The 13792-nt window shown below is 44.9% G+C and overlaps 1 protein-coding gene across 2 annotated transcripts; it reads left to right on the top strand.

Annotated features, from left to right (window-relative positions):
- The first annotated feature begins 1245 nt into the window (after window positions 1-1245).
- ASB6 (ankyrin repeat and SOCS box containing 6) lies at window positions 1246-11357 on the top strand. Of its 2 annotated transcripts, none has more exons than XM_088453467.1 (7): window positions 1246-1350; window positions 2296-2429; window positions 2840-3015; window positions 3762-3868; window positions 4352-4460; window positions 7003-7089; window positions 10389-11357. In XM_088453467.1, the coding sequence occupies exons 2-7, from the start codon at window positions 2317-2319 to the stop codon at window positions 11060-11062; spliced, it is 1266 nt and encodes a 421-aa protein (XP_088309593.1). In that variant the 5' UTR covers window positions 1246-1350; window positions 2296-2316; the 3' UTR covers window positions 11063-11357. The 2 variants fall into 2 exon arrangements, with proteins under 2 accessions (XP_088309593.1, XP_088309594.1); XM_088453468.1 differs by lacking the exon at window positions 1246-1350 and adding an exon at window positions 1351-1422.
- The last annotated feature ends 2435 nt before the right edge of the window (window positions 11358-13792 follow it).

Below are 13792 nucleotides of genomic sequence, written 5' to 3'. Positions count from 1 at the left end.
TGTAGACACAGCGAGTCTCCAGACACAGAGAGGGCTCTCCTGCTGCCAGCATGGACACAGTGGCTAATTTATGCACGTCCTGAGAACAGTGTTTAAATGGTCTGACACGCCTGCGTTTTTGTAGCGACCCCGTTACCTCCCCCAAACATTGACTACCTGACACTCATTTTGCGAGTGAATCCTCTGTGTGAACGTATTCGCAATTCAATCGCTCTGCAGTGCGGTTTACACGTATACGCAATGGCTGACAATCGCTCAATCTGCGTAAATATCGTCATTGCGTTCACCTCTGAATCAGTTCCTGAGATTTTAGTTTTGTCATTTGTAATAATAATAATACTTGTGAAGTGAATAGTTCACTAGCGCTATTGCAAGGTTGATGTAGCGACTGCTTCTAGCCACCGCGGGAGCGTACAATCACCCGTACACATTAAGAGGTGTAGGCAATTTGTCATTACGAAGCGGCAAATCGGCCAGACATCGCTCCAGTGTGTACTCGGCTTAAGATTCATTTTACTGTTGACATTCAATACGTTACAGCCTTGTAGTTCTCTAGTGTGCAGCTTCCGGATTACCATTCTTCCCAATATACTTTCAGGTGCAGGGGTGTATTTATAATGGGTGCAGGGTGTGCGGGGAACACGGGCCCCTGGGTCCAATGGGGCCCCGCACCGCACACATGTACGACCCACGGGGACGCGCATCGGCAAGGTGATCATGGGTGGACACTCAGGATTTGGACATACTTTACACGATTTGTTTCCGATGCGTCGAAATTGGGCGAATTGTGTAAAATATCGTCTAGTAGTGTGTACGCACCATCAGTAGATATTTTAAATAGCTGCAGGAAACAACATAGTGTTGCTGTGGCATTGAAATAAAATGGCATGCACGCTGAGATGTAATAACCCACATATCACTATAATGGATGATGATATATTACATATATATGTATTTATAAAAGGTTGTGTATATGTATATATATATATATATATATATATATATATATATATATATACATATTCAAACAGTTGGTTGGCACTCGTAGGTTTCCAGTTGAAATAAAACACTGCATACACACTTGTCACCTGCCGAGTCCCGACGTTTCAGAGGGCAAACTCTTTTATCAACACGTCTGCTGGATGGAGACTGTACATCACAGACGGAGAGTATATTACAGTCATTCATCAAGTGCCCCCTGCTGGACGGAGAGTGTATATCTCTCTGGTGCCCTCTGCTGGTCAGACAGTATTTCGCCGCCGCTGGTGAAGCCCCTGCTATGCCCTCCTCTCTCTAGAGCCGGGAGTCGCAACTTCCGCTTCCGCTGTTCGGAGCCGAGTGCTGCTGCAGGTGAGAGTTACTGGGAGGATACTGGGTAACCGATGGCACCCTTATAGCCTCTTCCGAGTTTAAAGTCATAAGGTGGGATATTTACTCGGAAAGTGACGTCATGCTTCTACCTGGGCATTGGTATGACGTCACCACACAGGGCTGCAGTATCTTTGCAGTGTGTGTTTTCAGTCTCCCACCTATGCACGTTGTGTTACAGTATATATTACTAGTATGTGGGCTGTAAACAGCTTAGGCAGTAGAGCAAGGCCTGGCCAACCTGTGGCTCTCCAGCTGTTGTGAAACTACAAGTCCCAGCATGCCTTGCCAGAGTTATAGCATTCCCTAATAGCAAAACTGTAACAAGGCATGCTGGGGCTTGTAGTTTCACAACAGCTGGAGAGCCACAAGTTGGCCAGGCCTGCAGTAGAGGAATGCCACTTGCAGCTGTTGTTGAACTATAACAATGCAAAACTGTTATCTAAAAGCAGTGGTGCAACCAGACATTTTGGGGTGCAATATTGCCCGAAAGACCAAGACAACCCCCACCACCTCTGTATATATGGGTATGGCATAGCATCCCTTTAATTCGGCACACGTGATTACACAGATTCTGCCGCTGGGTGAATTCAAGCTTTAATAGCCAGAGAACCTGTGTACTTCACATGTGTCCTGAAACCTATATATATCTTCGTGTGTGTGTATATATGTGTGTGTATATATGTATATATATATATATATATATATATAATTAGTGCACAGCCTGCTCCTATGGTGGTTATCCCTGTGTGTATAGCCTCAGTAACAAAACATCTGTGCCCTACCTGCTTTTAGGAGAGTAGCATTCATTTACTGCTGACATTGTATTTGTAATACATGTTTTTGCTAAACATCCCCTAGATGTGTCATTAGTATGTATCGCTTTGTGTTGTGTACTTACCATCGTCTTACGCTGCCGCTTTACAGATTGGAGACAAAGCTCCCAGTATGCCTTTCCTCCACGGCTTTCGGAGGATAATATTTGAATACCAGCCTCTGGTAGATGAGATTCTGGGAGCAGTGGGTATACATGACTCAGAGCAAACTCACAGCACTGCCAGGTATGGTTACACACTGACGGCCTTTATTTAAAACTCTTTGTGAGTTGTATGCAAAAACAGTTTACCTAAAATCCAAGTATCTTTCAGAAAAATGAATTCTGTTATTGCTCAAAGATCTATGAAAATGTTATAAAACCATATCGGGACTATACCTAGCACCCTGCACCACGCAGTTCCTCTATTTTACCTGGGGTGTCACTCTCTACTCTGGTGCTTCTAGCACACTCAGCAGATGCAACAAACTGCTAAGATACAGACCAGAGTGTACTAGAAGAATCAGAGCACGAAAGAGGCACTACACTGGTTGTGACAGGTGTAGGGTGCTAGAATGAACACTCTATCTATTATCTATACATATGGGAAATATATTTCCTGTGCACCTCAGACTTCCTGTTCCGCTTCTTCCTCAGCTTCCTGGCCGGTGATAATGACAAGTTTCAACCTCTGAATGAATTGCTGGAGAGACATTGCCAATCTGCGTATTACAAGGAGGGGATAAGCTACTCCCTGTTAAAGGTGGCTGAGCTGGGGCTCGTTCCTGCTGCTGAAATCCTCCTGCAGTATGGTGCAGATCTCGGCTTTGAGGGTAAATATGTGTTCTGTATAGGAGACATTGTATATATGAACTAGTATGCCCACTGCTGCAAATTATAAGGCTATTGGGAGGTACAGCAAAATTTCCTATAGAACACAGAAGTGATGACTTCACAGCTCATTGATTGTAAGTTTTGACATCAGAACTCATTTATTTTCCAGGTGCCCTTTGAAAATGAAAATGTACAAGATGCAAGACACAGTGGCACTCCTAGGACTCACTAGACAACTGCACAACTATACTACACAGCGGGATATAGCTGCCGTTTCTGTTTATTTCAACTTTCTTCAGGGGTGATGGTGTTCATTCTAGCACCCTGCCCCTGCCATAACCCTTGCAGTTCCTCTTTCCTGCCTGGGGTGTCGCTCTCTGCTCTGGTGCTTCTAGCACACTCAGGTCTGTATCTCAGCAGTTTGTTGCCTCTAGCACACTCAGCTGATGCATCAGAGCAGAGAGTGACACCCCAGACAGGAAAGAGGAACTGCACTAGTTGTGACAGGTGCATGGTGCTATAGTGAACAGGTGAAACGTTGGATACATCATTTTGTGGAGTGAACTCTAGAGTGGTGCTGACACACACGCACACACACGTAGGACATTTATTAAGGACCTATAGATACAATCACTAAGGCAGATTGTATATATTTCACTTATGTTATGACAAGCTGTTAAAATATTTGCTTAAAGTGACAATGGAGACTTTTGCTATGGCTCAGTAACAATTCTCTCCTTCCCAGATCCTGTGACGTATTACACCCCACTACACATCGCAGTCCTCCGAAACCAGCCTGACATGGTGGAGCTGCTGGTGCAGAGTGGAGCCGATATAAACAAGAGAGACAGGGTGAGAAACGATCTCTGTTATATGGATGTATACATAATGATGTCACAGATAGAATGTATCATTTATATCTACACTCCCCATGCTGGGGATGTCAGTGCTGAGGTCTGCGCTCTGCTCAGATCCCAGCATGGAAACTGGTTGATCGATGCCTGATCTGAGTTTCCACAGCCCCCTGACTTCTCCAAACATGATCACGCGTTATATGTCACAGCATATTATAATAGAACGTATTACATTACAGTGTAATAGAGTGGGGGATGACCTGTGTGACAGTGCAGGTCTATAGACATGTAAAATCATTGCAGTGCCTGACGGTGTCTGCACAGCGCTCAGTGAACATTACGTATAAAAGGTTGATGTGAATAAACAGACGGGGGTGGGGTGATATATTTGGGTGGAAACATCTTTTAGGGGTATCACTGAATGGCTCTGCTTTGTATCCCAGCAATAGACAGAGACCCTCACTGTACATTCTCTCTTTAGATTCATGAAAGTAGCCCCCTGGACTTGGCTAGTGAGGAACCGGAGAGGCTGCCGTGTCTGCAGCGACTTCTGGAGCTTGGCGCAGACCTGAACACAGCTGACAGAAACGGTCAGTAACAGTCACAGGGTTCTATGTACTAAGTTGTGGATGGAGGTACAGGGTTCTATGTACTAAGTTGTGGATGGGGATACAGGGTTCTATGTACTAAGTTGTGGATGGAGGTACAGGGTTCTATGTACTAAGTTGTGGATGGAGGTACAGGGTTCTATGTACTAAGTTGTGGATGGAGGTACAGGGTTCTATGTACTAAGTTGTGGATGGAGGTACAGGGTTCTATGTACTAAGTTGTGGATGGAGGTACAGGGTTCTATGTACTAAGTTGTGGATGGAGGTACAGGGTTCTATGTACTAAGTTGTGGATGGAGGTACAGGGTTCTATGTACTAAGTTGTGGATGGAGGTACAGGGTTCTATGTACTAAGTTGTGGATGGAGGTACAGGGTTCTATGTACTAAGTTGTGGATGGAGGTACAGGGTTCTATGTACTAAGTTGTGGATGGAGGTACAGGGTTCTATGTACTAAGTTGTGGATGGAGGTACAGGGTTCTATGTACTAAGTTGTGGATGGAGGTACAGGGTTCTATGTACTAAGCCGTGGATGGGGGTACAGGGTTCTATGTACTAAGGAGAGCCTTGGAGAGTGATAAAATAAATGGATATAAAGTACCAACCAATCAGCTCCTATCATTTTTTTAAACTCCGCCAGTAAAGTGCCTGGGTAAACGTCCCCTGCGCCCTCTGAATTGTGCCCCGTTTGGATGGGAGTCCCCTGCACCCTCCTGCCCTGTGACCTATATAATCAATCTGTGGGAGGCATATAAAAGTGATAGGTAATAAGATATTTTTCTTGTGTTCTAAATGTAGGAAAGAAATAGCAAATTGTTCCCCAAACGGAACAAATCCATCTGAATATAAAAGTGGCAAGACATTTGCAGGCACAGAATTAATGTAAGCCTGAGCAGTGTTATTCTGACAGCCGCCGTTACTCCCTTACCGGGACTCATTAGTGTAAGAACTATAGTAAGGCAGCAGGAAGCTAGCCTGTGACATTAGGTCCCGTATTCAATTAGCCGCGAAAAGTCACAGACTTTTTCGCCTGTTGGACCTTCCGCCGCATTCGCCAGTTTGGGCCGCGAATTCGCTGCCTGCGCTTCAACGCGTTTCGCCCTAGTCAATTTCAGAACAGGCGAAAACGCAAATAGGTGAATGCATAACAGGCGGAAAGTACTGAATAGATTGGGGGAATCAGTCTGTACCACAAAATAAGACGCACTGACACTGGAAATCATTACAGATGTGTACGATTAGCCCTAATAGACTTACTTTTGTGTCCTTAAGTTGTGTTAAAAGCTTTCTAGGAGCACATTCGTAAAAGTGTTGAAGAATGATAGAAAGTATTTTTTGGTGAAAATAAATAGTCCAGTCAAAGTTTGGGGTACTTGAAAATGGGAGCTAGCATATTTTTGAGTCTATAAAGTGCACTTTAAAAAAAAAAGTGAAAAATCCACCTGCTGCATGCACCTGCAATTCTAAAAACACCTCCCCCATCCATACAGCCCCCCAAGAAACCTATTTCGCTAGGTTTTAATCCCTGACTCCCCACTTTTTTCACGTTCGCCCCAAAAATTACATGCCTTTTTTTTTTAGGTGTTCTGAGGTAATATTTTTTTTTTTTTGGCTCTGTCCATTTGGGAGGGAGGATGTCCAAAGGGTTCTGAATCAATTACCCACATTTGCACCCCAAAATAGAGGTTTTGCACTTTTTTCCGCCTGCCATTCAATGGAGAAACTTTTCCGCCTATTTCAGTGCATTGAGTTTCCGCTTAGGCAAAAATGTCCTGGAATTGGATTTGGAGATAAGACGCAAACAGGCGAAAAGCGGAAATAGGCAAAACTTTTTCGCCGATTACGGCTTTTAACGGCTAATTAAATCCGGCCCTATGTAGGACATTTGTATAAAAACAAATTGATAGTTCATTAGTTAAATGTATTAATTTTGAAACACTTCTTTTTTTTTTTTTAAGTTTGTTGCTAGGTGTAACTGGCAAGTCTGAGACACTGTTTAATATTCCTATAACTATGACACCTCTTTGTATAAAACACTTTTGGAAAGTCCTTCGCTCGTTGTGTCTGATCAAAGGGGGCGTGCTGTCGATGTTGATTGACAGCACGCCCCCTTTGGTAGGCGTGCCTCCCTGACGGGGGCGTTCCCACGGGAACGCCTCCCGTCAGAAGCCGGCCCACTGACATCACTAGTGATGTCAGTGGGAGTGATTTTGGCTCTGATAGAGCCAAAATCACTCCGGAGCTTGCGGTTGAAAACCTCAACCGCAGGCTCCGGCTCGCAGTTTCGATGGTCGCGATGGTCACGATCATCGCGGCCATCACAATGCACGCTCGTATAGCCTGTGGGTGGTGACCCACAGCTATACGAGCGTCCAGGACGACGCTCCATTTTCATGGAGGCCGGCCCTCATTTAGAGCGTGCGCTCTGCTCACAGCGTACGGCTCTGAATGAGGGCCATTGTTCCAGTGATCCACCAATCTTAAAGTTTATTTCTTATGATCAGCTTGCTCCCTCTTTTCGACAGGTAAGACGGCGCTTTTACATGCTCTGGCCAGCAGTGACGGGGTCCAGATCCACAACACTGAAAATATCAGGTTGTTACTGGAGGGAGGTAGGTGACTCGGCGCCCAGATTGTGCTTACATTTGCTGTGTGTGGTGTTTGTTTGTAGACTGACTGTCTGCTCTAATGGTGCATACACACGGTCAGATTTTTCTTCAGATCTGAACGATAACGATTTTAAAAATCGTTCATATCTGAAAGAAAAATCTGACATGTGGGCAACCATGAACGATGCGCGTTCCCGATTGTCAGATAACGATATCTGACATCTGATGTGTTTGTAGTCAGATTTGGTCGATTTCATTCATTTTAATACAGGCTGAAATCGTTCAATCGTTTGCAAATCATTCAGTCGTTCATCTGACATATCTGACCGTGTGTATGCACCATAAGAATGTCAGGATGATGATGGTTATTTGGAGGACTCTTTTAGCTGTTATTTGTTACAAACTGGTCTTTTCAAGTAGGAGCGAACTGGGTCTTGCGAGCCGTTCTCATGGTGAACGCGCACCGAGCTTTGAGGAAATAGAAGGTATTTTTGTGCTCAGCTCCTTGAGTAGGTGAAAAAGTGGGGAAAATCTTTATTTTAATGTAAAAATGTCGGGACACTGCAGAATCCCTGGTACTCCCACTGAATAATCGTGGACTTGGAGGAGCTTACTTAATATAATTGGGTATAAAGATATGGTTGTGTTCTGCTGAATTTCTTTAAAAAGCTCAATAATAGGTTAAATGACGGGGGGAGAGGTGCGTGGAGGTGTAAATGATGGGGGGATAGGTGCGTGGAGGTGTAAATGATGGGGGGATAGGTGCGTGGAGGTGTAAATGATGGGGGGATAGGTGCGTGGAGGTGTAAATGACGGGGGGAGAGGTGCGTGGAGGTGTAAATGATGGGGGGGATAGGTGCGTGGAGGTGTAAATGACGGGGGGAGAGGTGCGTGGAGGTGTAAATGATGGGGGGATAGGTGCATGGAGGTGTAAATGATGGGGGGAGAGGTGCGTGGAGGTGTAAATGATGGGGGGATAGGTGCGTGGAGGTGTAAATGACGGGGGGAGAGGTGCGTGGAGGTGTATATGATGGGGGAGGTGTTGTACTGACAGGAGAGGGGCTTTTGAACTTGAAATAAACACTTTTAACTGGGATCTACAACTTTGTACAAATATGTATAAAAACACTGAAAAATCACTTTGGAGACACTTTTTTTTTTTGTACAAAATACAGGAGTCTGCGCCAGGATTAAAAACAAACACATCCCCAAAATGTGTATAATTTTTTTTATTATTAATTACATAATATCACATATAGCTATGACTGCAGCCAATATGATCACAATTGTATCAATACTAAAATCATAACTTTAAGATACAATCTAACAGATTCAGCATCCCACTATAAGTGCTATTCAATGAAATCACACACAATACTAGGTAACAAGCAGATCTAATATAGTTTAAAGATCAATCGATATATGGGGGCTAGAGAACAGTCTCATAATAGTGCCCTCCAGAATATATATATATATATATATATATATATATATATATACACACACAAACACAATAGTACCTTTTGTAGGGGATCTGTGTATACCCAAAATAATGGGGAGAAGAACAAGCTGCTGCCGCTCCGTATATTAATCACTCGCCGGAGCCAGCAAGTCACGGCCAGTGATAGTATCTGTAGCCTGTAGTTAACCACTGGCCATGTGCCGTAAGCTGCACGTCAGTGACCGTGCCTGTAGTGTTGTGCCCGTAGTGACGCTGACCGTATGCCGGAGCCGCAAGTCACGGCAACGGGAATGCTGTGACCGTGGCCGAAGTGTATTCTCACCGCTAGAGGATGACCAGGCCATAGTGTAATTTCAGCTGGGCAGATAACGTGGTCTTACAGGAACACTTAGCGGGGAGCAGAGTAAGGTGCAGTCACATCAGAGCCTTTTTTTTGTACCCCAAAGTACTGTAAAGATTTTAATTTGCTGAAAAACGCTTGTTATCATTTCTTCACCATAAAAAGAGAAAAAAAAAAAATCAACCATTTCACGCCATGTGCGAACCCCCAATACTGTCCTTATGGCCACTAACAGCCATCTATATGGTCTTGCTATCTTAGTTGCCACTTTTTTGGGGGTCCACAGTGATTCCCCCACGTTTTTCCCTTATTGTAGAAAAGTCGCACGGCCTAGGCGCGAGTCCCCATTTCTAATTGATTCTTGCCTTTCTCTGCATTCACGTCATTTATGCGAGTTTTATGATGCAGGCTCGCTTTCGCTAACTCGCTCCTAATTGAGGTGACCACTAATGTATGCTGCGGAGTACTGGAGGTTTATACTTTGTTTTGTTGTTTGTGTAATAAATGTCACCAAATGTTGCAGTGTTAGGAGGTAGGCCGACTTTCACCTCCAGGATCAGAGCATTTGGCATGTGAGGTAAGAGAGAATCCAACATTTTGGGTGCTGAGTTTTAAATATTAAGATACATATGTAGTGTTCATTCTAGCACCCTGCACCTGTCACAACCCCGTGCAAGTTCCTCTTTCATGCCTGGAGTGTCATCTCTGTTCTGGTGCTTCTAGCACACTCAGCTAATTCATCAAACTGCTGTGATACAGACTAGAGTATGCTAGAAGCACCAGAGCAGAGAGCAACACCCCAGACAGGAAAGAGGAATTGTACAGGTTGCGACAGGGGAATCAGTATGTTATACCGCCAGCCGCATGGCCGGCAGTTCAAATCCCAACAGCGGAAGACCGGCAGGGGTGAAGATCCTGAAGCTAAAAAAGGTAAGTAAAACTAACACAATTCTACCCCTTAACCCTAACCCTCCTTTAGGGGTGCCTAATCCCCCCTATGTGCCTAACCCTAACCCCCCACTTCCCCTAGCCAAACCTCCCGGGGGGCTGCCTAACCCCTCCCCGCCCGGCTTACCTTCGATCGGTATGCCGGGTGTCGGGCTCCCGGCGTAGGTCTAATGACAGGCGTTGGGATCTCGATGCCTGTCATTAGTACCTTGCCGGGATTTGACAGTCGGGAAGCCGGCGGTCGGCATAGCGACTGTCGGCTTCCTGACTGCATCCCGTGACAGGTGTAGGGTGCTAGAATGTACACTACATACGGTTGATGTAACACAAAACTATTCCAGAAAGACAAAGCAATGTATCTAGTAAAAGCTGCAAGATGACGTGTAAATAGTAGTAAGGCTTCCTGACTGTAGATGCACTTGGAATGTAAACCTCATCCTAGCCTGATTTAGCATTTTGTCCTAGCTGAGTGCTCTATGAGAATGTGTAGATGATAAATGCTTGTCGGTGCATGTCCAGACTGCTGTTTACCTGCAGCGTTTGTCTGTTTAGGTGCCGACGTGAAGGCCATGACCAAGGACTGTGACACCGTGTTCTCCAGCATCATATTCCTGCTGGGAGAGACTGTGGGATCCGACCAAGAGGAAGCAAAGCTGATTAATCGCTTCTGCTTCCGCGTCAGCCAGCTGCTGATGGCACATGGCGCGGACCCCAGCGAGTGCCCGTCCCACGAGTCCCTCACACACGCGTGCCTGAAGAGTTTCAAGCTCCACTATCCTCTCTTGCGCTTCCTCTTGGAGTCCGGCGCCTCGTACAACTGCTCGCAGCACGGCCCGTCCTGCTGGTCTGGCTTCCATATAGTCTTTGACAGGCTATGCACGTACCTGGGCAGCGGCGAGGACCGCGACTCTGTGGAGCTGCTGAGTAAAGCGGAGAGTGTCCTGGACCTCATGATCGTTCAGTCTCCAAAAATCATTCTGCCCAGAAACTTTGAAATCAACACAGAGAGCTGCAATGCCCATGCGGGCAAAGTGACCGCCTTACACCAGTCCCTGAAACAGATGGAGCAGTCGCCCCCTACCCTAAACCATTTGTGCAGGGTGTACATTCGCCAGAGGCTCAGGCCGTGGCCTGTGGATGTTAAAGTGAAGTCACTGCCCCTTCCAGACAGGCTAAAATGGTATCTTCTCGTCAATCCTACTGTTTCCTGTGAGGATGATTTATAGTGGACTGTTCCACTATGTCAAGAGAGGGGGGGTAGCTCTCATAAACGTCACACACATTGCTCAATGTGGTGTTCACAACAAACCAGGTCAGAGGAGGCTCCCGTCCCACCCGTATTCCTCCTATGTTTGTGATGTCACCGTGCGTATTCATCGGAGGCTTATCCGCGTCGCCAGAGACTAGAAGCAGTATTGTGCGCTACTGAAAAGCTCATTTCCACATGCCTCACATTCCCAGAACTCATGAAGGAAACACAATATTTATTCTAATAAACAGAGATCTTTGTGCAGGGACTCATTTTCTGTGTGTGTGTATATAAATTTTTTTTTTTTCAGGGTAAATATCACCTATTGCATAATCTCTATGTATGAGAGATATAATCAGGAGTGATCAGAAGATCATGCAAAACTGGTGAAATTAGTTTTCTTGCCCTGGTGATGGCATAATGAGTTCTCCCTGGGTGCGCAGGACATTATATACAGATAGCAAAGTAAGAGGTGGTACATAGATTGTCTCTATACTATGGGCGGAGACATGTGGCTCCAGATTCCCAGCATGCTCTGCCAGGGATGATGGGAAAGGTAACGCACAGTCGCAGTACTATAGGCATGGAGGTGGGGGGCTTTGGCTCCAGCTGCCCAGCATGCTCTGCCAGGGTTAATGGGAAAAGTAATGCACAGACAGTCGCAGTACTATAGGCATGGTTGGGATGCCAGGGATGAAGGACACTGGTTGCTTACCCTTGTTGTTTTCAGGTATTCCCTAAGCCAGAGGCTCCCAAACAGTTCATGTTTTAGAGCAGTGATTCTCAAACTCGGTCCTCAGGACCCCCACACAGTACACATTTTCCAGGTCACCCAGCAGGTGCACAGGTGTAGTCATTACTCACTGACACATTTTAAAAGATTCACAGGTGGAGCTAATTATTGAATTTGTGATTCTGTGAGGAGACCTGGAAAACATGCTCTGTTTTCATGCAGGGGTCCTGAGGATTGAGTTTGAGAACCTGTGTTTTAGATATTTCCATGGTTGAGCACAGGTGGTTAAATCAAATTGACTGAGCTGCTAATTAAGTCACCTGTGGTCAAGGATGGACATCCCTAAAACCTGGACTGTTAGGGTGGCTTGAGGACCGAGTTTGGGAACTTCTGCACTAAACTGTGATCCAAGCGTCTATCTGCAATTTCCCATTTCAGCCACAAAAACACAGAAGGGCCTAATGCAGAATTGAATGCAACCCGACTCTAGATGCTCCTGCATCCTGTGTATAAAGATAAATGCATACATTCACCAGTATGCTGAGTTATATGCATGTTTGCGGTGCACCCACCCCCTATTCGTGTGCTTGGTTTACAGCCTACAGTACTTACATGCAGATGTATCCAGGCCTATAATCTACACTGACCTTTCTGTCACCTGCCGTATATGAGCTTTGCCTACCTGAGAACATCCAGTTACATCTCTACAGCTGCCAGTAGAGCTTGCCCGTATTTGTATACACTTGGTTCCGGAGCATGCACAGGCCTTCCCGTATGTGAGGGGACTTCTCATGGGTATAAATAACCAATTGTAATGAGAATGTATCTGGAGCGCGCATACCCACGGTAATCCAAAATTGGGTGCAAATTTTTTCCTCGCTAAACCTTGCACCCAATTGAATATGCCCCATGGTATCCGATAAGATGATATAAATATTTCCTTATACTTTAAGATTGAAACATCAGAGGAGCTTGGCCAGCTGCAGGATTATCAAAATAAAAAAATTAAAGCTTTAGTAACAGGCCTCTATGGATCTATTCTAAATGATATTATACAGCGCCACCCAGTGGTATATCAGCAGATGGCATTTTTCCTTTCATTATAATTGGATGCGTCACATAACCACATGCTCATAGACTGCTGGAATGGGCCTAGTTAACAGAATGTGATGAATCATTTATTTTTCAAAGCAGTAGAATAGTGTCTTTCTTAATTTAGTCTGTGTTCTACAAACTGTTTCAATGTTATGTTTGGATTAAAGTTTTTCAGTTCCTACCTGAGTCCTCATGATGATTTTGGCTTATGCTAGTCTAATCACTACCATTGTCCAGATGGCAGATCAATGCATATAAATAGCAAACCTGCCAGAAATGTATAATTTGCCATCCTTGTGACCACTATACAGTCACAACATATGGGGACCAGACATACTTAAATCCACAGCAGATTAAGGCTTTATAGCCGTAGTTCTCAACCTGAGAAAGTCAGATACAATCTGAAAGGATAGGAAATAGGGCATATAGAAAGCTGTAAAGTTATTAAAATATAGACATATGTCTGATTCCTGTATATTTACAGCTCAAAAGTTCTATTGAATTAAAAAAAAATTATGACCAGGCAGTAACAAATTTCTTCCACTAATGGTGCATACACACGTAGCGATCGTTATGCACCCTCCTTGGTGTGCTGGATGATCAATATCGATCATCCAGCACACCACCAACTTACCGACCTGCTCGATATCGAGCAAGTTGACTGGCATGCACGGCCGATATCGCTATCATGCAAACGTGGTCGCTGGTAAGTTGGTAGGAACCATTTAAATGGGCGATTTGAACGATAACTATATCGTTCAAATCATTCTTTTAAATCGCTACGTGTGTACGCGCTATAAGGTGGGGCTCCCAGCAGTGAAGTCAGTTAGATTATGTGTGGAGTTTGTATGTGCTAGGGGGGTTTCTTCTGAAGGCTTG

This window comes from Taudactylus pleione, unplaced genomic scaffold (genome assembly GCF_031769625.1).
Source record: "Taudactylus pleione unplaced genomic scaffold, aTauple2 ptg000579l, whole genome shotgun sequence".
NCBI lineage: Eukaryota > Metazoa > Chordata > Amphibia > Anura > Myobatrachidae > Taudactylus > Taudactylus pleione.
This window is presented reverse-complemented; position numbering and strand designations above follow the sequence as displayed.

Coding starts and splice junctions, on each gene's coding strand:
- ASB6 (XM_088453467.1), top strand. CDS start 2,317: ATGCCTTTCCTCCACGGCTTTCGGAGGATAATATTTGAATACCAGCCT. Junction 4,461..7,002: donor GAACACAGCTGACAGAAACG/GTCAGTAACAGT, acceptor TCTTTTCGACAG/GTAAGACGGCGCTTTTACAT. Junction 7,090..10,388: donor CAGGTTGTTACTGGAGGGAG/GTAGGTGACTCG, acceptor TTGTCTGTTTAG/GTGCCGACGTGAAGGCCATG.